Source organism: Heteronotia binoei, chromosome 1 (assembly GCF_032191835.1).
Source record: "Heteronotia binoei isolate CCM8104 ecotype False Entrance Well chromosome 1, APGP_CSIRO_Hbin_v1, whole genome shotgun sequence".
In the NCBI taxonomy this organism is placed as follows: Eukaryota; Metazoa; Chordata; class Lepidosauria; order Squamata; family Gekkonidae; genus Heteronotia; species Heteronotia binoei.
The window spans coordinates 77,328,317-77,354,393 of record NC_083223.1 but is presented as its reverse complement, the minus strand read 5'-3'; the positions used below and the strand labels follow the sequence as shown (position 1 = coordinate 77,354,393).

Sequence of the window (26,077 nt, the reverse complement as noted above, 5' to 3'; positions counted from 1 at the left end):
GTAACCATTACAACAGCTCTCTTTAAGTTATTTCTGTCAATATTATTATCACCAGTGTTACAAAGGAGTAAGACTGAACACTATGCTTAACATCACCTGGTAACATTTCGTGACTTTGCAGAAAATTAAACCAGGGACTTCTGGCTCACAGATGTTGCTCTTACTCTGTTGTGCCAGTTCTTCTTTTAACTCTGCTTAAACTTTGAGTAGGAAAAAGACTAGAATAAGACAATCCATTCTCTCTAACCTAATGTTGCTTCACAGTATATGCTTGTTATGTTATCTGCTTTACTGAAAAGTTCTAGAAATCAACAGGGGTCTGGATGAGTCTTTCACAGGTCAGGAAATGGTACTGCTTTATTCATTACTGATTCCTCTTTTCCCTTTTAAAATAATGGGGCAAAACACCATACCCGTTTTTCCAAAGCTTTTGCAATCAAAATATGTATGCAAATATTGGTGTGGTTTTGATTCCACAGATGATGCCACTCCACAGATAAATCAGAACTTCCATTGCTCTGCAGCATCATTACTCAATCCATTTCATCTTGAAATTATACTGTGCTGTGGCCTTGCCCAGCAATCGTATCATAAAGTCTTTGCCGAGTGCTCATATTGCTCAATGAATGACATTTCGCCATATTGAAACATCACTACATGGCAACATTGCTCAATGCATGAAGTAATTTTATTCTCGCTATGACACCTACACAGTTTCCCTTCATTGTTTCCAGCACTCCCATGTATCTGAAAGCAGATTCTCAAATTTTTTGGTATTCTTTCTTCATAACTCAAATCATGTAAGAAACTCCCAGTTCACACACATCTGTTATCACCTTGATGTGATGTGATTTCTTGGTAGTGACTTTTTGTCAGAGATTCCATTTGTCCTTCTGTTTCTCCTCCCATGGGTCCTTCACGCATATCTATTTCTACCTAGGTAGACTTGAATGTTAGGTTTGCTTATGCACATAGTTGTAAAGCAATGGGGCATTCATAAGGACAGATATTGTGTTGACTGTTAAAAAAAATGAGTATGTCTTTAGGTTTAGGTTCAAAATGATAATTTTACACTCTGGAATACAGTATAACAGTACTGTAGGTTCCTTGCTATTGCCCACAGAGATCCCCAAGAAAGAGCAGAACGCACTTATATGCATGCATGAGGCACGTAAACCATTTTTCACTCATGAGGTGTAGTATACTATTCCAGAAAATTTCATGACCCTCTATAGCAAGCAGTGGAAGGGGGAGAGAAGGTGAGGTACTGTAGCAAAAAATGTATGAGGCAGCCCTTAAATTCACAGTTTATGGGATTAGCAATGAAATCCTAAACAAAGTTACACCCTTCTAAGCTGATTAACTTCACTGGATTTAGAAGGGTGTAACTCTGTTTAGGATTGTAGTGTTCGAGCCTCTGGTTGAATTTCTAGTCCTCTGTGCTGGTCCAGCTGGCATGATGAGAAACTAGGGAGTTTGTAAAGACAGCAGAAGTGGCAGAATCTAGCTGTAAGTGATCCTCAAGACTGTTCAGCAAACAGCTATTTTATATTTCATTGTGGTGTGGAAGCTGTTGCTTGAATTAAACAAATGACAGAACAGAGTCTTTGCTATCTTTGTATCACTGGAATATAATAACAAATGGAGGATTTGCAGGGGGCATCTCATTTTCCTCTCCCCCCACTATTTCTTCTGTCCCTTCTCTGAAAGCTAACATAGCCCTTTTCCTCCTTCCTTCTCTTCTTCCCATCCACCAGCAAACCTACCTGTATCTGCCACCCACCCCATCCCCGTCTTCAGCTTTCCCTCCTTCCATCTCCCTGGGAAAAGTCTGGCCTAGTTGCATGGTTCCAGCAGCTGGGCTGGGCAGAGTTGTGTGGTGCTGGCTAAGCTGGGCCCAGTTGCATGGTAGCCTGTGAGGACTTGAAGAGCGTTACCTTACTTTCTACTGTGTTCCCCTCTCCACACTATTTTCTCTTTCCCCACTCCTGGCAACTTCTCTGTTTTCTTCTCTCCGTCCAACCTGCTTTTACATAGTTATATTTTTTTATTCTATATATTTTACTTCACATATACTTATTTATTTGCTTATTTTTTATTTATATCCTGCTTTTCTCCCTGACTGGGGACCAAAGCAGCTTTTCTCACTATTCTCCCCTCCTCCACCTAATCCTCATAGCAACAACCTTATGAGGGTAGGTTAGGCTGAGAGATTTTGACAGACCCAAGGTCACCTGGCAGGTTTCCATGGTTGAGTGAGGTTGAGTGCCACCTTCCTTTCTACTAGGGAACTAAAGAAGCTTACATGTTTCTCCTTCTCTCCATTTTTCCTTACAACAACCCTTTGAAGTAGGTTAAGCTGAGAGTGTGTCTTGCCAAAGGTCACAGTGAGCTTCCATAGCCAAATGGAGATTGGAACTTTGGTCTCCTAGAACATAGTCTGGAATTACTGTGCCACACTTTTTATGGGACAGCTGCTGTTGAGCACTAGCAAGCAGCCAGGTCCTAGTCATGACAACAGCTAGCCTGGTGGTCACTGGTGGGCTTGGCTCCAATTAGTCATCCCTCAAATAATTCTGGAAAGGGCCTTGGCCCCTCCCCTGTGCCTTTTACTAACAGAAACCAAGACTTGAAGGCTGGAAATAATGTTGTGGTTGCTCAGCAACAGTCACTGAGAGCATGGGTTTCTTAAAATGACAGATGTTTCTGTTATTTTGGGGGTTTTAAATTCCCAGTTGTTTGTTTGTTTGTTTAGATTTCATATTTTTCTGCAGCTTGATTAGGGTTGCTAGCTTTCACATGGGGCCTGGAGATCTCCTACTTTTACAACTGATCCCCAGCTGGCAGAGATCAGCACCACTGGAGAAAATGGCTGCTTTGAAGGGTGGACTCGGTGGCATTGTACCATGCTGAGGCTCATCCCCTCCCCAAGTCTTTGCTATCTTTGTATCACTGGAATATAATAACAAATGGAGGCTCCTAAGGTCTCCAAGTATTTTCTAACACAGACTAGGGATGTACAAAAAAAAAAAATCGGTAGTACACGGATTCGGAAATATACGGGGGGGAGGGGGAATACGGAATCCCGTATATTTCTGAATTCCATAGTCGGAATAGCCGCATATACGGTAGATGCGCAGCTATTACCGAATATACGGCCTCATTATACCCTATGGGCCATTGAAATCAATGGCAAATAGGGTATATTTGAAGCTGCCTGGAGGGGAGGGGGTTTGAGGGAGAGCCCCCAAATTTGCAGGAGACCTGCAGAGGACTCTCCCCTACAAACCCTCCAAGTCCCAAAAAGATTGGGCCAGGGGGTCCAATTTCTGGGGCACCCAAAGCCAAACCTAACTTCACACCAGAGAATCTCTATAGGACCCAAATGCACTATATACATCTATCTACTCTATGAACCCTGCCACACAAAACACAACCTGCTCAAGGTCTGCTCTGCAGACCTGGCTGCAGCAAACCCAGATGCCAGCTCTCCAGCCCTGCCCCAAAGCATGCAGGAAGAACTGGCCAAGCACAACAAGCATGCTGGCTCTGGGTCTCTCACCCAGGTGGCAGCTTCCCGGCCACAGAACACACAATCTACAGCTGCCAGCTCTACAGCCTGCCCCAAAGAACGCAGGGAGAGCTGGCCAAGCACAACAAGCATGCTGGCTCTGGGTGTCTCACCCAGGTGCCAGCTTCCCTGCCACAGAACACACAGTCTACAGATGCCAGCTCTCCAGCCCTACCCCAAACAACATGGGGAGAGCTGGCTAAGCACAACAAGCCTGCTGGTTCTGGGTCTCTCACCCAGGTGCCAGCTTCCCCCCCCCAAAAAAAAACAGAACCAGGAAAAGGGGCAACAGGAGAAGGCCAAGAAACTCAACTGTTAAAAAAGTGGTTTTTAAACAATGAAAATTAGGACAAACAGCCCCCCCCCCCAAGAACTAGAACCAGAAGAGAAAAGGAACAACAGCAGCACAACACAGCAGCAACAAATCAAACACAGAATCCTTTTAAAACAGTAAAAAACTTAACTTTTAACAATACAGGAACTTTACCAACCCCTCCCCCCCAAAAAAAAAACACTTCACCCTAACCCCAAGAAATACAAGCCACCCAAATCAGGAAAAGTAAAAGGACACTGCACTTTTAAAAGTCCTCTCACTAAAGTAAGATATGGACAAATTGGCAAATCCCGCTACCCCAGGCCCCTGCCCCAGCAGAACCCCCTAACCCCAAATAAGCTACCCAACACCCAAATCTGGATAAGTAAAGGGACTCTGAGTCTTAAAAAGTCCTTTTACCAACTAAAATAAAAACAATAACCCCAAGACTGTCTTACCTTAGACGTCTTCTCTACTCCAGGCTAGTCTGGTAAGGCTGAGAGAGAGCAGCAGCAACTGAGGCCAAGGGCCAGCACAGCACAATCTCTCTCTCACACCAACACAGCAGCAATGGAGGAGTCCAGCCAGGCAGACTCCTTAAAAAGGTTCTCTGGCCCTACAGAGAGCAGTTTCAAAAAATAGCACTGCTCTGTGATTGGCCAGACAACAGTGCTTACTTGGATACCCAAGTAAGCAAAAGATCAAAAGAACAACAATGTTGCTGATGGCTGGGGGATCAGCTACACAACAGCCCTGCAAAGCATGCATTCGCAATGCATTTTGCAAATGCATACTTTGGATTGGCTGCTGGGGCTCCTCTTCCCCCTCCCCCCTCCCTGATCCCAGGGAGGCTATGGGAGAGGCGGGAAAAGGCTACCAAAGGCGGGAAAGGAGGCAAGCAGCTCCTCTGAGGCTGCAGAAGCCCCTTTCCCGCCTTTTCCATGGATTTCCGTATACTTCCGAATATCTATACGGAAGTATACGGGGAGCCATACTCGGCTCCTGCATAATGGGCCCCAATTGGATTCGGCTGTATGCGATTCCGTATACAGCTGAATCAGGGGTGATTCAGCGGTTGATTCGGTTCGGCCGAACCGAATGCATACCCCTAACACAGACCTGGCAACCCTAAGCTTGAGGCTTTTCTTTGTAGAAAGATCTGTCTTGTCTATTCGTGACCTCAATCTCTTAAATCTAAAGTATCTACAGATAAGGTAACATTAATAATTAGATATGTTGATATACTGTTTCGGTGAAGGCAGAATGTACATTTGAAGGTTTGTAAGATTGGAGAGTGCGCAGTGTAAGCCACGACTAGCAGAAGTACCAGTATTGCAGAACTTTGGCTGCTGTGAGTTAAAACACAAGAAGGCCTTTTGCTTCCCAAGCCCTATTCTGGGCCTTCTCACCATTGCCTTTGTGCTGTCTCTGCATGCACTTGAAGTAATGGCCAGTAGAAGTTTTTCAAATTAATTCTGATTTGGGCATGTAGGATTGCCAACTTCCAGGTGCTGGCTGAAGATCTCCTGGGATTATGATTCATTTATGGGGGGCAGATATCAGCTTTCCTGGAGAAAATGGTCACTTTGAAAGGTGCCCTATATGGCATTATTATTTTTTTTAAATAAATATTTTTATGTTTTATTGACTCTTGTACAATTGGCCATTACAGCATATGAATGTTGGAATTACAAATAACCCCCCCCCAACCCTCCCCATCTTCTCTTAGTCTTCCCCTCAGCCAAGGGCACAAAGTCCTGATCTTCCACTGAATGTCCTTCCTTGTTTCTCCTGAGATCCACTCTAAATAAGGATTCCATCTGGTCTCGATTTCCTTGACTTTATCTTCCCACGTGGAATCCTTGTTGATTGTTGCCACGATGTCAGACTGTATGTAATCAAACAAATAGCTGTGCCAGATTTCTATTGACCATTTACTTTTATCTTTCCACCCCAAAGCGATAACCGCCTTCCCCGCTAGTATCATTGCCTTGACAAGGTTTTGATTGGGTCTACTTAGTGCCGGACTTCCTATTGTGCTTATATGGCATTATATCCCATTGAAGTCCTTCCCTTCCCCAAACCTGCCTTCTTCAGGCTCCACCTACAAAATCTCCTGGTATTTCTCAACCCAAAGCTGGCAACTTTAACTGAGCACTCACAAGGCCAGTTCAACAGAATAAACTAACTGAAAATGTTAACTGTACTGGTTAAAGATGAGATCAGCGTTCTGTAGACTGAAAGTGCAAATTATATAATTAGAGAGATAAGAGAGCCGTTGTTTTTAATTTGCTAGTGTCTCAAACACAGAATAGTTTTTGCCCATTCCTTGTTTCCTACTACTAGGACATTGGTTACTACTTCCCCACTGTATGATAAGAATACACCTGTCTGTTGTGAGCTGTGGAGAATTTTAAAGGATCACAATAGCACTTGGAGTGGAATGAATCTACATTTAAAGCATACATAGTTACCTGATGTTACAGCAGGTAATTCTGCATTCAAGTCCCTGTGAATGCATAGGCTGTAGTTCTGGACATATAATACTTCAAAGACAGCCACATTGTGACAAGTGGAAGTTAGAAGGCATGATTGCAAATGGGCTGAAATCCGCATGTGGGAGCAATGTGAATTGAAATGAGTTGTATATTTTCCTAGATATTCCTGTCTTCTGGATTCAACTTTGCCTCTCTTGCTAGAAGGCTCAAGGCAAGCATAAGTCCAGGAAGGTCACTCATCTTCTTACCACATGTTCTAAGCACAACCATTTGAATGAAAATGCGACTTCTGCTTTTGCAGGATCAATCCTGCATGCAATCATTTTGATTGCTGTTCTGCAAATTGTTAACTTTCACTGCAACAGTATGTTTTCATACAAATAGCTTAGAGCATCCTGCAAGGAGATGAGGTGATAATGACTTTTACTTCCAGGATTTGAGCAATTTATAACTTTAAAATATTCAAAAATTAACACATTGCATTGTTCTCACACAGCCAAGCAGAAGTTTTTACCAAATCCCATGGGCAAATATACTGCTCCAGTCATATTGAAGTACCTGCTGTAATGTCAAAGGACTGCTCTTTGTGGACAGCTCTTTTTAAGGTGCCACTGGACTTGAATCTAGCTCTTTTACTGTTGACCAGCACCCACCTGAAACTCTCTTTGTGGAATGTGAGTTCATGTGAGTTCTGAAGTCCTTTAAAATACTCCACATTCCCAATAGATGGGGCTTTCTTACCACCCAACAAGGAAGTCAAAACCAATGTGTTGTCTATAGGAAAGACAGTATCACTACAGAATGACTTTAATGACTATATGAGACATCAGCAAGTTCATGGAAGAATGCCTATATCTCTGACGACTGCTTTTGTTTAAATAGTAAAAATATAGCATTTTAGATGTTGACATTCATGATTTTTTGAGGTACTTTCCTGCAGATATTTTCTTATTCCACCAGTTGTAGATACAACTGTAGCCTGGGGCAAATTTCCAATAAGATGAATGGGAATTCTCCAAGAACCTGGAATTTTTCTTGAATGAACTCCATGTATAAAAATGAGTTGTGCTTATACTTTCATTCATTTCTAGAATAAATTTCTGTATTTTTAGTTGGCTGTTTTTTTTCTGAGAAAGGCTATAACTTGGTAGTGGTGCTTATTAGAAGCAGCAATTGCTGTTTGTTTCTTCTCAGATGTATATAATTATACAAAGTAATGCTGCATCAGATTTTCATAGTTATGATTTCACATGCAAAAGTTTCCTTTCTAGAGGGCTAATGTATGTCTGTGAAAAAACAGCTTTCCTTTATTTTGTGCATTTTCCTTGCATATTTGTAATCAGTTTCCTCAGATTGCTGTTGTGCATTTTTCTTCTAACTTGAAAGGATTTGCTTGCTGTGTGATCTCAGTCATGACAATAGCATAAATATAGAGACACATCCCTATTGTCCAGGTAACTGGGTCAGCATTCCCTATCTTGCCTCATCCATGAGTTCATTGCCTGCCAGCAAGACTTTTACCCCAGTCCAGTTTTTATTCATTCAAATTATGCATGAGTAGTTGGTAACTATAAGCCCTGACCTGGATTTCCCAGGCTAGCCTATTTTGTCAGATCTCAGAAGCTAAGTAAGGTTGGCCCTGGTTAGTATTTGGCTGGGAGACCAGTGCCAAAAGGGAATTGCAGAGTTTTAATTCCGATGAAGGCAATGATGAACCACCATTGAATGTCTCTTGCATTTAAAACCTATAGCATTGCAATACGTCTGCTGTGACTTGATGGTACTTTACCCACATTCTATCAATGTAGAATGTGGCTGGGAGAAGAACTTCTCCAGAAGCAAATGCTTGGCTGTACTGTGTTGAGCTGCTACTGGAAGGTAAGCAGCATTCACATGCATAAGCACATACATACCATACGGACATATATCCCACATGCTGACAAGTTTGATTTTAGGGTGAAATAGACACTTTAATTTGGAGAAATGGAACTTTTAAAAAAATATGGTGTGCTGTATTTTATCTTTTTTTAAATATTTACATATCTTTTTCTAAAAAAAAATGCTGTTTGACTTGGAATCAATGCATTGATCACTATACAGCATGGGAGTTGTAGTGCTCAGTGCATTCACTTTGTTACATGGGTTCCTTATCCTTTCTCCAAGGAGCACAAAATACATTTTAGCCTTGTAGGAACTCTGTGAGGCATTCTAGTTTTCTTTACAGCTAAGGAGAATTTTGGATTTGGATTTTCCAGTATCCCAACTGACAACTGTAGCAGCTACTGCGCTCAGTGATGTAGTTAGGTACTGGTACCTGACAAAGTGTGCTTGTACACAAAAGCTTATACCATGAATAAAACTTCATTGGTCTTAAAGGTGCCACTGGACTCAAACTTTGTTCTGTAGTTATGTGCTTTTAGAAGCCCTTGCATAAGTGTGTGAGTGGATGGATGGATGAGTCTGCTTTTGTATCCTCCCTCTGATATATTGGTGAGCCAGAGCCCTGGACTTCTGTTCCAAATTCCAACCTTGGTGGAAACACTGACTGTGCCACACTGGTGCAGAACTATTTGTCACAGCTCTATCTAATCCTTATTTAATTATTTCACAACAACCAGGTGTAGCTGTCAACCCACAAAATATATGTAATGGATGGTTCAGTCATCTTGCTTTCCTGTTGTTTAAATATTAGCCTACATTAACCAACAGGATCGTGTAGATAGATCTAAGAGGGCAGCCGTGTTGGTCTGAAGCAGCTGAACAAACCAAGAGTCAATTTGCACCTTTAAGACCAACCAAGTTTTATTGAGAACGTAAGCTTTCGAGTGCTCTATAAGCACTCTTCATCAGATGAAGGGATCAGGTATTGTGGGCTGAAATACATGCAGTTTGTTGTTTAAGAGTGCAAACTGACGGTGATAAAACAGTGTGGCTCGGCCATTTGGTCTGGATAGCCATAAGAGGTAATAAAGTTCCCTGCCAATTGGTGTTTTTGCAAATCACAGAAGGACATACCGGTATATTTCCTAGTTGTAGGCTACCTAATTTACATTTGCAAGAGGATTACAACAGGACCATGGTTACTATATAGAGAATCTATATCACTTCAAGTGTCTTATCTTTAGAAAATCTGTTTTGACTATCAACATTATGTGAGTGTTCATGAAAAGATGTGGGTGGAGGAAAGGGCTGGACATAATGCATATGTGTGTTACTGTACGTAAGGAGGCCAGATATTTGCAGTGGGAAAGGAGACCACCCTCCAGGACTTATAGTCCATCACACTCTTCTAAGCTCACTGGCTTCAATAGAGTTAGAATAGTGCAACTCTGCTTAGGATGACACTATAAGTTTGGTCTCTCTTGAGTGCCAGCTGAAATATTTTTTGTTTCAGTTTTGAACTGGAATTGCTCATTGCATTTTAGGTATTGCCATTACAGCCCTTCAGATGGCAGCAAAATTCTACAGTTTGTATCACTACAGTTTTCTGCTAGCCCTGTCACAATTTTTGTTGGCTATGCTGTTCCTTGTCTGTAATTATAAGTGGATTCTTGAACAATAGCAACATGAGTTTCTCTGGTGCTGGTATGCTGATGAATCCAGAGCTGTTTTGGAATAATTGTATTATCTATTCTTTCACTTTCCACACTGGCAACTGCAATTCTAATAGGTCTCAAGTCTTTATACCCCTTACACACTAGTCGTATAATATAGCTGGCAAACAGTAATCTACATCTTTTTGAGTATATTTGTGAACGTTTTTGTAAGAAAAATAAGCACAAAAATCTGAATTTATTTTCAGCACACATGCACTTTGAAACAGCTGTTCAGGAGTCTCATGGACTTTGTAACAGGAGGAAAATTCCTACAAGTTTGCAGGTAATCAAATGAGTTATAATTGATATCTGAGAGATCAGTCTCTCAGATGTTTTATGACAGACTATTTTCCATAGTGCGTTATTCAGTTCAGAATAGACTAAATATAATGACTATCTTGTCACTGTTTTTGTACATAAAGTCCTGCCCTTGAGTTCTGAAACTGAGCAGTGTATAAGCCTCATTAAATTTAAGGTAAACTAGAGGTGATCTGTTAAAGTGATGTAAGAGCTTTTGTTGATGTACAAATATAAAACTTTCCAATGGCATATGCAAGACTGTTGAGAGCAATCATAGAGAAAACTATTCTTGGGAAGGGCTATTAAGATTTATTCACAGGGAAGATTTCCCCCTCTGTAATGCAGTTGCAGGCATCAGAAGACAAGATGCTGATTGGCCAGAGAGATGTGCTACATTGGCCCTGTAAGTGCCTTTGTGCTGAAAATAGCAGGTGTAGCTATTAATACTTGGTAACACTCTCCAGAAGAATTAATGAGTAGTGATTTATGCCCAAGGAATTAATTTGCTTTTTACATGAAAATTCAACCGAATGTTGATTTCAGATTATAAAAGGAACATATACCAAGATTTTTAAACTTAAAAACAAAAGCAAACAAATGCTTTCCAAAGCCAGTACAGATGAAAAAGACAGGATGCAATTCACAATGATCATCCAGCCAAAATGTAGCACTTTTAAATCCCATTGGTTTTCAGTGGCAGAGTCATATGCATGCTTAGTCTCTTACACTGAAATAATTGGGGCTTAAACTTTGACTGGATTGCAATCATTGATTTTCCCTCCACACACTGAATAGTAAAAGATAAAATGCTGTTTACTCATAGTCTGTGTTACAATCACCATGACCTGAATAGCCCAGGCTATCTCGATCTCATTAGATCTCAGAAGCTAAGCAGGGTCAGCCCTAGTTAGCATTCAGATGGGAGTCCACCAAGGAATATCAGGGTTACTACACAGAGCAAGGCAATTGCAAACCACCTCTGAATGTCTCTTGCGCAGAAAACCCTGTGGGGTCACCATAGGTTGGCTGCAACTTGATGGTAAAAAAAGAAGTTACAATGCTCGGTTAGCACATTGAAAATAGTGGTAGAAGTTTCTAAAGCATTTCATCACGGTTTTAGTGTTTTTAATTATTAAAAGGAATGGCTCATAACTTAAAATCTATTGACCTCCATCAGTCTTAATGAAGGTTCATTTCTTCATCTCAATTTTATGGAAGTCAGTATTATTGCAAAACGTAGATTGCAATCCAGTGCACACTTACCTGAGAGTAAGTCCTTTTGAACTTGGTAGAACATACTTCTGAGTATACATGCAAATGTCTGGGCTGTAATTATTCAGCAAACTTATGTCACCAGGTATAGATTTGTTTTTGAGCCGTTTCCTAGCATACGGACATTTTGTTTGTGATCAAATTAGAATCTGGGTTTTAGGATTTGAAAGACAAATACTCTAATCCACTGAACCACTCAGTCACTCTGTCAGTTCTAATCAGGTAAAGACACTGGTAATTCTGAAATGAAGAAGCTGTATACATTTGACCTCAGAGAAGGCTAATTTCTTTGTGTGTTGTATCTGTGGGTGTATATATATATATATATATATATATATATATATATATATATATATATATATATATAGTTATTCTGTCAGTCTCGTCAGCTGTAATGGATGGTCACCAGTACTGCCCATTAAGCAGCAGTTGAATTAATGTAAGATCAGTTCTGATTTTATGTTATAAAATAGAAGTTAGAAATCAGCTAAAGAGATTAATGTTTGATTTCTAAGGAGAAATATAGAAATAATATCAAAGACAGACACACACACATGCATATACATAAATATATATGTATATGTGTGTGTGTATACGTGTGTGTTTGTTTTTATGATCACTGTAGGCTTTGATCATATGAATTTTGCTCACAAACATAGAGCTGGAAGTAACCTCAAGGGTCATCTCGTCCAACCCCTTACATGATTTTCCCTAAATCTGTTTTTCCCTAAGTCTGTTTTATATCAAACCATCTTATTTGATGGCAGCAGTTGTAAATTAATCTACAGAAGATAGTTTCAAAAGGTAACTGTGTAGGTCTGCAGTAGAACAGCTAGATTCTGAAAAGAATCTGACTAAGTGACTCTAAGGTGCTACTTGGACACAAATGTAGTTGATCTATGAAATAATTTGTATGGACATAACAGCAGTAAAAAAAAAATAATAACTAATGTTTGCTTCTTGAAGCACTGTAATGTTTTGTAAGGGTGATAGTAATAGGGATGCCAGTATCAGATAGGACTTTGGTATAGGGTTGCCATGTCCAATTCAGTACATATCTGGGGACTTTGGGGGTGGAGCCAGGAGACACTGGGGTGGGACCAAGAGCAAGGTTGTGACTAGCATAATTGAACTCCAAAGGGAGTTCTGGCCACCACATTTAAAGGGACTACACACCTTTTAAATGCCTTCCCTCCATTGGAAATAATGGATAGGGGCACCTTCTTTGGGAGCTCATAGAATTGGACTCCTTGGTCCAATCTTTCTGAAACTTGGAGAGTATTTTGAGGAGAGGCATTGGATGCTATGCTGTATTTGGTGCCTCTGTCTCAAAAAACAACCCCCCCCCCCAAGATACCCACAGATCAATCTTCCATTATACCCTACTGGAATTGGTCTCCATAGGGAATAATAGAGTGCCCAACAGAATTCCACCCCCCCCACTTTCTGATGACCCTGAGGTGCGGGAGGGTCTCCAAACTGGGGGATCCTCTGCACGCACCTGGGGATTTGGCAACCAGAGTGAGTCTCATGGATAGAAGTGGTGGAGAAACAAAGCTGCACTTCTGTGTAAAGAAATCTAGTTGGTACTTCTTAAAGCTACAGGTATTCACAAACACTATAAGCTTATATTTTATATATATATATATATATATATATATATATATATATATATATATATATATATATATATATATATATATATATATATATATATATATATATATATATATATATATATATATATATATATATATTCTGACTGGTTTGTAAGAGTTTGAAGTTGTGGATCGTTTTTGAAGTGCCCTGCTGTGAATTGATGCTTAGAGAAAGCCTTTGGGTGAAAACAAGGTCTGAATGTTCTGGATAGTGTCATTTAGCTCCTATGAAATATTTTTGAAATATATGACTGTGCATCCAAGGATTGCCTAATCTCAGGATGAAGTCAGCCTCTTCACTTCAGCGTGCAGAAGTCTGTCTTCACCACTGCTTGAGCTGCGGGAGTTTGGACTTTCACCTAGAGCTCAAATGAAAAGAAAATTACAAAGGACTTACCTGTTTATGTATGTAGAAATATTGGCATAGGTGAATTGTCCCTCTCTTGATTATTGTTCTGTTTTGTAAAGTATATGTTACCTTTTGAAGCTCAGTCAGGGGTGTCAAACATGTAGTCCAGGGGCCGAATCAGGCACCCAGAGGGCTCTTATCAGACCCCCCAAGCAACTGGCTGTCAACTGCTTCCTTCTCCCTATATCTTGCTTACTTCTACATAATAGCTTACTTTGCAAGGCTTGCTCAATTGCACAGCAGAGTTACTGAGCCAAGCCTTTCTTCCTTCTATTGACTGAGACTCCTTCCCCTCCCGGTCCCCTGGGGAAGGAAGGAAAGAGCCACAGCTTCCTTTGCCCAGCTCCCTGGATCCCATGGGAGAAATACAAAGAAAGCACCTTTAAGACCAATGAGTGCTAACATTTTAAGCACGGTTACGTTTTAAAAAAAATATATTTAATGGTGTTTGTGTCCTTTATAAAGTTTATCTCTGCTACCTAATCTTAAATAGGTATACATATGACCTGGCCCAACCCCACATGGCCCAGCCCAACAAGGTCTCATTTATGTCAGACCCAGACCTCATAACAAATGAGTTCAACACTCTTGTGCTAGGTAATTTGTTAAAGATATATATTTTTAAGCTTAAAGTGTTTGTGAATACCTGTAGCTTTAAGAAGTACTTCTTTACACAGAAGCACATCTTTGTTTGCCCACCGCACCTGGGGATTGACAACCATACTTTGGTGTTTCCCAGAATTACAACTTATCTCCTGACTACAGAGGTATATTCCCTTGGAGAAAATGGCTACTTTGGAGGGTGGACTCTGATACTGTACCTCACTGAGGTCCCTGTCTACCTCGGACTCCACCCCCAAAGCTCCAGGAGTTCCCCAACCTGGAGCTGGAAACCCTACCCCCCATCTCCAACAGATAGCTGGGGGGATGGATCTGGCAGCCCTGATAGCAATTACTAGAGGACTTTGGGGACAGAGCCAGTGTTACATGATATCACATTATCAGTGGCATCATGGTGTTGCCACAGTCTCTAGCATAGAGTTTTGAGGAATTGCATGAACATCATAGTGACATATGAAATCATAACTGGAAAGTAACGTTGTGACATTGCCACAACATCACTTTTCTCCCTCAAATTTTTGTTTCTGTTGCACCAAGCAGCAGTAGGAAACTGGAGGCAGGAAGTCCCTGTCCTGCTACAGTGAGAAAACTGCCCTCAGTCTTCATGCAGAAGCAGTATACGTAAAGAAAAATCTACTGTGAAAAAGAGGCACTACAAATACTAAATACCAATAAATGTATATTGTGAAAATCTATTAAACTTTGTCTTGTAAGTTCCAGTGAAAGGAATATAATAAGCTGCAATACAAATAACTTTACCTGCTCATAAATACTCTTACTACAAATCATTCATAAGTGGTTCACAGTACAAAAAATTCATATAGTAGGTACACAAAGTCCATACTCAAAAATACATATATTAAGCTTTTTGAAATTCCATAGTCCAAGTCGAGGTTTCCAGATAAGACACTTGTTTTGAAGTCTTCTTCAGGTAAAGGCTTGAAAAATGATGGAAGTCTGAAAAAGATCATAGATGAGTCTACTACTAAATCAACCATGACAGTTCTATAATGATTAGATCACCCATAGTTCTTTTACTTACCAAATTCCACATAGTAAATTTCAAAGCATTATATGGCATAAATCAACAACATTTTCAGAACAAAAATATTCATTTTTAATAGCAATGGTGAAGCCTCTTGACATTATATTTTCAATTCAGTCCAAGGGATGTCTAGAAAAGATCAAAAATATCCACAATCCTGTTTACCTAACACTCAGATCAAATGGAGCATGCTAACTCACCTCCTCCTTTCTAGTTATTTGTAACAATTGTTGAGCATAAATCCAACACTCTTTACAATAAACAGCTTTCAAAACGTTTAAAGTTGGTGTTGCCCTGTGAAAGAACCGATTATAAAGCCATTGCAATCTGAAGTACTGCAGCTGTGTATTCCAGCATCCAACTAATTAAAGTGACGGTTTTACAAGAAACAAAAAAAGCTCCAAAATTGTTTAAGAACGTATGAAGTATAAGTTCTTAGTCTATGGATCCAAAAGGCTTCTTTACATATTACACTTATCATGTAGCCATGCCTCAGATTTTTCAAAGTCATCAGGGTTATGTTCCATGTCCAAAAAATGTTGCACCAAAGGTGCTTCTGTCACTCTGTTTCTAATGCAAGATCTATGTTTTATAATCCATGTCCAGACTACATCTGTAAAAGAACCACATATAATTGTGGAAAGGAACATTTGAGTAAATATACAACTCATTTAGTAACACAGTTGGTTAAAATGTAAGAGTTCTTTTTTTTAAATTAAGTTCAGAAAAGATCAATCTTTTAGTCTCCCAAACTTGAGGACATATTGAACAAGAACTGCATCAGTGGTGACCAGATGCAGAAATCCTATTCTTAAATGGAACCATAATGTCTGCTCTGACCAGAATGTTTCTAAGACTTTTTGTTCTTCTAAAACCAATGAAAGCTTTATTGTCATATCCAGGGATCTCAGTAACAATGCATCAGTGCTTTAAAATAATTTGTTTAATGGAACTGGCTAAAAGCGTGAAATTGAATATGTATGTTATGTTATTTTATGGGTCCATGATCTATCTTTTAAAAGATGGTTGAAGCCTATCTGTTGGGCACAGGGCTTTGTTTGTAGAAAAAGCCCAGCAGGAACTCATTTGCATATTAGGCCACATCCCCTGATGTCACCATTGTTCCACAAAGGGCTTTTTTGTAGAAAATGCCCATCAGGAGTTCATCTGCATAATAGGCCACACCCCCTGATGCCAAGCCAGCCGGAACTGCGTTGCTGCTCAAAAAAAGCCCTGGTTGGGCATGCTCTCTGGCATTGTCAATAATCCTCCGTGGATCACCCTGGTTTTTTTAGTTGGTCAGCTAGCCTGGTGTAATCCACACCAAAGTCCTTGCTATAAGTTGAATTTCTCTTTAAATGAAAGAAGCATAAGCAGACAGCAGACAAGAAACAGACATACAATAAAGCACATCATAATGTCAGTGGATATACACATTAGCCCTAGTGACTAAAGGCAATCTCCACATTCAGAGGCACTAAGATCTCAATACCAATGCCAGGAGGCAAAATCAGGACAGGTCGTCACCTCTATACTTTGTTTGTGGGCCCTCCAGGTCAGCTGGTTTGCTTTTGTGTAAAACAGGATGTTGGACTAGATGGGCCACTGGTCTGATCCAGCAGGAATCTTTTTATGTTAATAAAGTAACAGCTCCTGCCAAAAAATGTGATAGTAATACACTTTTAACTAGGGGTGTGCAAAAAAAAAATCATCAGTATTTTATATTCCAAATAGTTTCGGGATTTTGGGGATTTGGCTATTTTGGATAACCAGAAAATAGCCAAATCTATCTATGAAAGAATATCTGGAAAATACCAAAAAGATATTTTTCAGATTTTTTTCCCAGCTTGGATTTAGCTGAATGCACACCCTTCCTTTTAACCTGTGGTCCTCAGGGAAATTACATTGAATGTCAGTTAAATATCAGTTAATTAATCTTGGTTATGTAAAAATATTGATCTAGGTAGGAATCTGTAAGAAAAAAATGCTTCAGAAAACTTCTTGGGGATAAAAGAATTAATGATTGAGACAGGATTTAACAGATCCATGCACCAGGGCCACCATCATGGTGGAAAGTGCCATCAAGTCACAGCTAGTTTATGGCAACTCTATAGGATTTTCAAGGAAAGACATTCAGAGGTGACCTGCCTCTGTGTCACACCCCTGGTGTTCCTTAGAGGTCTCCCATTCAAGTACTAACCAGGGCCAACCCCACTTAGTTTCTGAGATGTTATGAGATCAAGCTATCCTGGGCTATTTGGGGCAGGGCAGGGCACCATGACACCTAGAAATTTCCTTGTGGTGTCTAGTATTTTCAGTAGTCATTTATTGTAAGTGTCTCATGAGGATTCTCAGTAGAAGCACAAAGTTTATTTAGGGATAGAGGTTAGCTTTTTGTTGTAATGATAATCTGAGTTGTTCTGTGAAGACAGATTCAGGTGGGTAGCCATGCTAGTCTGAAGCAATAGAATGTGTTCACACTACATTAAATAATGCATTTCGCAACTGGATTTTTACTGTATAAGAACAGCAAAAATCCACTTGAAAAACACATTATTTAGCGTAGTGTGAATACACCTAACCCTAAAAGAGAACTAGGAGAATACAAGCTCAGCTGGTAAAGAATGGCAGCAGTGGGAATGGTTGTTGTTGGTCTAATTGAGGTATATGATACAGCAGTATGAACACAATGAGACCATCCTGGATTCATCATTACCTTAAAGGTAACTTTAGAGGTCAACATGCCTGTTAGCCATCAGTCTTTGGTCAGTTCATAAAACATGCCAAGCACACAGAAGAAACTTTTCAGATTGTATGGATTCCTGAATATGTTCCTGTTAAAGCAATTGTAAGGGACTGGGCAGTATCAAGGAGCTACAAAGTGGGCTGCAACAGATCTCTTTCTCCTCTGCCACGTTCTTTTTGGTTGTTCATCCTGGGTTTCAACTTGTTTATATCACATGTTCACATTTTAAGGCTTCGAAACATGAAAGCAGCAAATGGAGAGCAAGTCTGCTCTTTGCATAGTCTGTATGATGCCTGTAGACTCAGCATGCAATTCTATTCTGTTTTATCCTCAGAACAGGTTGTGGGGCTGAAGAGAAAAAACCAAGACATCGTTGCGTGGTGTACTTTTGCCTCCATGATATACTTTTATGTTACAGTGATTGTACTAATGCATGTTGGCCTCTTAAATGCATAATTAGACATTACCATATAGGTTTGTGCTTGTTCATTGGTGTTGGGCTTTTCTAAAACTAAATCCCATAGATAATCATAGAGTTTTTTCCCAAGTGATGGGAGCGTCCCACAGGCAACAACGTGCCCAGCATGATAACGTTGCTTCCAGGTGGCATCATTGACCAGGCACATTGCAGTGCACCAGTGGTCTTTGGGGTGGAGCACCCCCAGTGGCCAGCTCTGAAATTGGGGGGAAACTCACCACCTGCAGGAGGCTGGGAAGCCTACTAGTCAATGTGGGTTATTTTTAATAAACTTTTGTTTACAAATGTTTTGTTAAAAGACAGGAATGCATAACTTTAGCTGTATATGTTGTGATATCTGACTACGGTTGCCAGGTCTGTATTAGAAAATACTTGGAGACTTGGGGGGGTGGATCCAGGAGAGGGTGGGATTTGGGGAGGGGAGGGGTCTCAGTATGGTACAATACCATAGAGCCCATCCTTCTAAGCAGCCATTTTCTCCAGCGGGCAGATCTCTGCCAGCTGGGGATGTGTTGTAAAAGCAGAAGATCTCCAGGCCCCACCCAGAGGTTGGCAACCCTACATCTGATGTATATACAGAGTCTCTCTTCCTCTGACATGCTGCTGTAACATAAAATTGTTATAAGAAAATGAAAATAGTGAGATAAGTCTTTTGAGGTCTGCATCATACTACAGTTGTCTATTTTGACCAGAAGACAGTTCTGTAGTGCCTGTGATAGAAACAGGGGAGGCACAGTTTTATGCTTCTTTACTAGAATTTAATACTTATATCTGTCTGAAACATTGTTCCAGCTCTGTGGAGTGTTGAGGGGTGCACAGTGGTTCTCCCTTCCCCATTTTATTCTTACAATAACTTTGTGAGGTAAGTCAGTCTGAGTGTATGACTGTCCCAAGGTCATCCTGTGAATTTCTTGGCAGCATGTAGATTTAAACTTGACACTTTTAGGCTCTAATATAACATTCTTTCTAACTACATTGGTTCTCATGGTATCTGAGCACCTTGATTTATATTTCTTTCTGTAAATCAGTTTGTAAAACCTAGGGTTGTCATTGTTGGAATTGTTTGAATTAAAATGTTTTAACCTGACATATATTTTTTATTATATGTTGGAACCTGCTCTGAGCCCCACATTAGTGGGGGAGAGTGGGATACAAATCAAAAGAAAGTGATGTCATCACACCAGCAACTCCTGGGTGATGCTGTGGTAGTTGGTCAAAAACTCTATGGTAAAAATGGCTTCTACCATAGAGTTTTTGCCCAGTAGTAGAGCATCCCCCAAAAGTCACTGGTGTGATGACATTACTTCCTATGAGACACTGGCAAAGTGGCCTGGGACTTCTTCTTTCTCCTGTTAAGTCAGCTTGCCAGCCAGCTGATTGGGCCTGGTGGTCTGGGACCCCCACCTTCACCAAAGGAGTCTGGCAACTTCAGTTGTTGTTGAGGAATTGGTAAACTTAAGTCATACTTAGGGCACAGTAGAAATAATGTGCTATTAATGCTCATCTTACTAACATCTTGCAGGAGACACTATGGACTACCTAAAGTTGCTTGTTTAGTTGCCATCTTGTTTTAAATGTTTTAACGCTGTTGTTTTTTTAGATTATATGTTTTAGCATTTATTATATTTTCTTATATGTTGTAACCACCCTGAGCCCACTTGTGGGGTAGAGAAGGATATAAATCTAATGAAATAAATAATGTTCCCATCTTGTCCTTAGTTTGTCCCTTTTACTGCATACTGTGCTGCACTCAGCACTGTTGTTGTGTAACAAAGCCTTTGTATGGAGCTGCTCAACTTTACTTACTAGAAGGCTATCTTATTCCTTGTTAACTGTATAGGATATTTCTGTCATATATGAAATGTAGCAGTTGGCAACAGCCTATCTTATTCTTTGCATTTAGTTTTACTTTGCATTTCAGTGTTATTTTTAGTTTGTTACCTGCCTCGGTTACCTGTGTGGAAGAAAAGCAGACTGATAAATTGCTGCAATATGTTTTAATGAAGAACAATTGCAGTTTAAACCTGATATACTCCCCCCATCCCTAGGTTGTCAGCTCCAAGTTGGGAAATTCCTGGTGATTTGGAGTTGGAGCCTGGGAAGTGTGCACTTTGGGGGTGGCAGGGATCTCAACAGGTTATAATGGCATAGGATTCACTCTCCAAATAACCTGTTTATCCAGGGGAACTGTAGTCTGGATATCAGTTATAATTCTCAGAGATCTCCAAATAAAAAAAAATCCTGTTCTGTTTCTTAAATGAGAAATCTTCTTCTTAAAAAGATGTGTGTAGGAATATTGGAAGAATTTTTGGACTATGTTTGAGAGTGGCTGTTATGAGACTTTTCAGTAATTGAAGCAATTATAGAAAGAAACCTTAATTTAGGCCATGCCATAATTTCTACAGCTATTTTGCCAAATCAGAAAAAAGATAGATATCTCTTTCAAGAATATATAGGAATGAATAATGACTTGTATTGGATCAGACCAACATCATGTTTGCCCCATGGTTCAAAAAAAGTTCTCTAGGAAGCTCTTTAACAGAACAAGCAGCTCTCACTCTCAGTAACTATCATTCAAAAGTGTGAGCTTAATTTGCTTATTGATATACGTATTTTCCATAAATCTGTTTAACCCCTTTTAAAGCCAGCTAAGCTAGTAACCATAACTACATCTTGTGATAGTGAATTCCGTCTGCCCTGAATCTATTGCCCATTAGTTTACCCTGAATTCTACTATTAAACAAAAGAAAAAGAAAAAGTCATACCAATTCATTTTCCCTACACCATGCATAACTTTAACAATCTGTCGTGACACTGTTTTATAATTTGTTCAGACAGATAGCATTGTTGTTTGGTACAGTGTCTTGATTCTGTGTAATGCAGAATCCTAGATGTGCTTAAAGTGTTGATCATCGATTTGTAGAGTTTCTGTCTTTTGTTTGTCAAGTACACGGTGAATAGTTAGTTGACGATATCTGTACATTCATTAAATGTGGCCAATTCCTTTTGCATTTCCAAATATACTGACTGGTTTGCAGTCTAGAGTGCATCCAGACCAGCCATTGGTTGCACAGTTAGCCTCTACTGATTGTATGTTTGGGTTGTGTCAATAGTGCATTTTTGTTCTATCACTATTTGCACTACATTTCCTGGCTTTTTTGTACAAAAATTTGCTGTCACTAAAGTAGTGCAAGTAGTAAAAGGGGGGTGGAGGGAATTATTGGTCTGGACTGAAGGCTTTCCTATTCTCACCCCACTCCCAACTTCATTATCAGAGGTTTTTAAAAAATGATTTCCCCTCTCTGAATTCCTGCAATTGAACCTTTTCCACCAAGGAATGTTGTAGATTTAGTATAAATACATAAGTACTCTCCCATGTTCCTCCCACAAAAAAACCTGAATTCCATCTACTGTTTTTGAAGTACATTTATTGTGATGGATACATGTGAAATTGTTCAAATCCAAGAATAAAGAAAATAACTCCAGAATGTGACCATGGAAAAGGAAGCACACATATCAGAAATGTGTGAACATTAATTAGATCTAGGGCAGTAATGAAAAAGATCTGGCAAGACTGCAGATATAGGCAAATGCTGTTGTTTCTTCTTATGATATAACATTACTTTACCTTTCTGACTCCTTTTACATCATTTTGTGCTGCTTGGCATTCCCTCTACACCTTAATGGTGGACTCACATGAAGCACTGGCATGATTTTCTTCTGCTGGTACTACCCATTGAATAGATCTGAGTAGGATTCTGTGTAGACTTACTTAGGTTTGCTCTCTAAACATACCCTTTGTCAGGTAGAGTTGCCAGACACTGCCTGACAACTGGTGGGAGAGTTGTGGGTGGGCAGCATCCAAGGAGAAAAATTAAAAGAAGAAACAAAGCCTTGTCTATTTACAGGAAGTTCTTACCATAGAGTTCCTGTTGATTCCTAGAGCTACCTAGAAGTGACAAAAGATAGTTGCAGGGTTGCAAAGTCCCATCATCATGCTGGTGGTGGGATTGGGGGGCATTCTGGGAGTGGGCAGGGACATGGCGTGAAGTCCATACATCACCTGGAAGTGACATAGGCACCTGGTGACATTGGAGATAATGCTCTGGTTTTTGGGCAAACTCGATGATAAAATCGCCCTAAAACCATAGAGTTTTGCCCAAAAACCAGAGCATCAACCTCTCCCAATGTCACCAATGACTCTACATAACTTTTCAGTGATGTCAGCATGTTGCACACAAGTCACTGTTTTGTGGGGGTGGAGGAAATATCCTCCCACTGGCCAGCGGTCATGAGCCCACAAAAGCAGGGAATCCCTCACCCCCACCTGGGGAATGGTAACCCTTGATAGTTGTATTTAGTTTTGTAGTCAGTTTCTTAAAATTTTTGTACAGAAAAACTATGTATTGCTGGGAGATACTTGAGATTTAAGGATGCAGTACTATGCATGCTTATAGGGATACTAGTCCCATTTAAATGGATAGGATTTACTTTTGGATAAGCTAGGATAAAACTATAAGCCTGTGCTGTGGTCCTTTTCACACTTCACTGATGGTCAGTTTTGTTGAAGCCAATGAAAGGAAGACACCATGACCATTCAAAAGTTATTTTAAAATGCCAGTCAGGATCAGTTCCACCACTCAGTGCTGTTACTCATACACGCTGCACCTTTTAAATTGCTGAAACAATCATAGCTCTGTGTCTATGACCATTTCAGCACTTGAAGGGGGGGGGGGGGCAAGAGCACCTCAGCCTGATCAAGATCAGACCTTCACAGCATTTTAAAATCACTTTCAAGTGGCCTTAGCATTGCTGCAGCAACCACAAGGATATTGTCATGTCTAGCTTGGCCTTTAGTTCAGCTGACTGGAAGGACTGTCCACTTCTATGCAGGCTAAACACTGCAGGTGTGTGGATGTACCTAGTTCATATTTGTCAAGCACTAAATATGAGGAAAACAAACATGATCCTCCCAGTGATGGAACTTCTGTTTGCACTTTCATTTAATAGAAGCAGATCTCTGTGTCGCTGTAGGTACAGAACCAGAGACTAGAGGGCACAGAGTCTTGATCCTTTTTTCTCTCTCACAAGCAACTTTGTTATTGTCTCAGGTGTGAGCAAAGATTTTTTTATAATCCTTCCCCAGCCTTTTTTGTGATACTTATCAGGAAGGGGGGAAATTAATAATATGCAGATGAGATTATGCAGATCCTGGGGATCATGAATATGACACTCTAGGCAAACGTGAAGTTCAACAAGGCACTGGCAGTAGCAGTGTGTTTGGTGATCACCCAAGGGCATCTGGAATTTCCCCAAAATGGAGCCATTATCTGTTTACTATTTTGAATATGCTTGTCATTTATTCTTACTATCAGATATGCAAGACTGATATTACTAATTTAGAATTTTCAGTAACTATAGATAAAGAGTTAATTTTGTAATTATACTTGTATTTGCAGCAGAGAAAATTGGAAACCACCCTGAGCCTGCTTCGGCAGGGAGGCCGGGGTATAAATGAAAATGTATTATTATTATTATTATTATTATTATTATTATTATTATTATTATTATTATTATTATTATTATTATTATTATTATTATTATTATTATTTCTTTTTCCCTTTCCTCTTTTTTTTCTGTAATTTCTTTACTTTTTTGTCTTTTTAAAAAAACCTTTCAATAAAAATGTAAATAAAAATTAATTTAGAATTTCAGTAATGTAATTTTCATTACAGTTAAGAAAAATATAGAATAATCAGTAAAACAAAGAACAATTTAGTTATATTACTCATTACAGCAGTTCTCATAGTGCCGTGCAAAGTTATTTAAATGAAGATGTTGTGAGAATATTTGTTGAGTCATTTTCTGCTTCTTGCTTTCTCCTAGACAAACGGGTTGACAACTGGCCCCTGATGCATTCTCCGTTTCCAACACTGACGATAAGCACCATTTACCTCCTCATTGTTTGGCTGGGCCCCAAATGGATGAAGACAAGGGAACCTTTCCAGTTGCGATCATTGTTGATTATTTACAACTTTGGAATGGTTCTACTCAACTTCTATATTTTCAAAGAGGTACCATTGTTTTGTTTTATATATATAGCTATATTAAGTGACTGCTTATGATTCAGAATTCCAGTTGCATCACTTATATTAATCATACAATTCTCTTTTATATTCTGAGGATGCATATTTATGTCTGTTGAATTGTAATTGAAACTAGTATGTTGTATTTATGCTATACATTTGTTTTTATTAGTGCTAAATATCTTAATTGAAAAAGGAAAAAGCTATGTTAGCATATTTACAGTAATGTACTTTTAAGAGAATTATTTAAAGCAGAAATTAGTGTAATGTAACACCAAAACAATTCAAAACCTATATTTTAGGTTTAGTTTTCATTGCATCTAAAGAAATGAGTGGCAAACTATTCTGTTCTTAACTATGAACTGGCTCCATATTATACTGCATATAACTTATTATTTTAATTTCCATAAAGAGTATAAAATGTCTGCACCTTACACTGAGTTCACAGCACAACTGTTACCCAGAAAGTCTTTTTCTGAACACCAGGAACCAATCAGACTATGCCTTGAGCCAGCCAGCCAACCAAGAACTGTACAGCTGTCTCAGCATTTCTAACCACTGTGCCCCAGGCAAAGCGAGAACAAGATGCACTGTTGAAAGTATTTTAAACAATTCAGGCTTAATCCTGGTTCCCACCAGAAATAGTTAAGAATAAAATACTTTAATCACTAAGATTATTGTTCTCTGCAGAACAGTAAACTGGAATACTGAGGCTTAAGTTGAGAGTCTTTTAATGTTGTAATTGCTTTTTGAAACATATTTTTAATTAATGTTGGTTAAAATTTGTTTTCCAAGCAGTTTATATTTACAGTGGTTGATCATAAACAATTATTTTCCCATTGACTTTCGGTGAATGGCAATCATCTACAGTGAATTGGATTCTACAGCTGCCTTCTGTTAAAACCAGAGGTCTCCTCATGAGTAAAGATCTTTCCACTAATGCAAGAAGCATCAGAATCTCCTGGGTTAGGTTTTCCTTCTACTTGAGAGAGGGGGAGAGAGAAGACTGCAGAGGGCTATTTTATGGGAAGATCTGGCCTCCGGCGTTCTAGGCTCCTATTTTATGGGAAGACTTGGCCTCCGGAGTTCTAGGCTCCCATAGAACATAATGACACTTTAAAAAAATTACAAATTAAAGGGAACAGAGACAATAATGACAATTTAAAGGATTCAGAGATGCCCACTAACAGCTGAGTTGTCTAAAAGCTGATGATTGGGAATGATGGTTGGTCATTATTTCATAAAGAGGATAGACCTAGCCTCCAGAGGCCACATTGCATGTCCTCCTCTGAAACTTCAAGCAGAGCTAATGCTGGTCAGGAAAGTCTGGTGCCAGTTCAGTCCTTCCTTTCCTTTTAGTAGACCAGGTCTTCTCTTAGAATATAAAAATATGAAAATTTAAAGGGACCAGAGACACTGACTATCAGCTGCCTATTGGGGCCAGCTATCTCTGTTCTCCCTCCCTACTCCCAGCCTACCCCAAA

The 26,077-nt window shown here is 39.6% G+C and overlaps 1 protein-coding gene across 1 annotated transcript in view; it reads left to right on the top strand.

The window, feature by feature from the left end:
* The window catches only part of ELOVL4 (ELOVL fatty acid elongase 4), a 57,735-nt gene that overhangs the window by 3,646 nt on the left and 28,012 nt on the right, over window positions 1–26,077 (top strand). Inside the window, exon 2 of the mRNA XM_060236413.1 lies at window positions 24,394–24,581. Coding sequence (XP_060092396.1) covers window positions 24,394–24,581 — 188 coding nt within the window. The remainder of the gene's footprint in view (window positions 1–24,393; window positions 24,582–26,077) is intronic.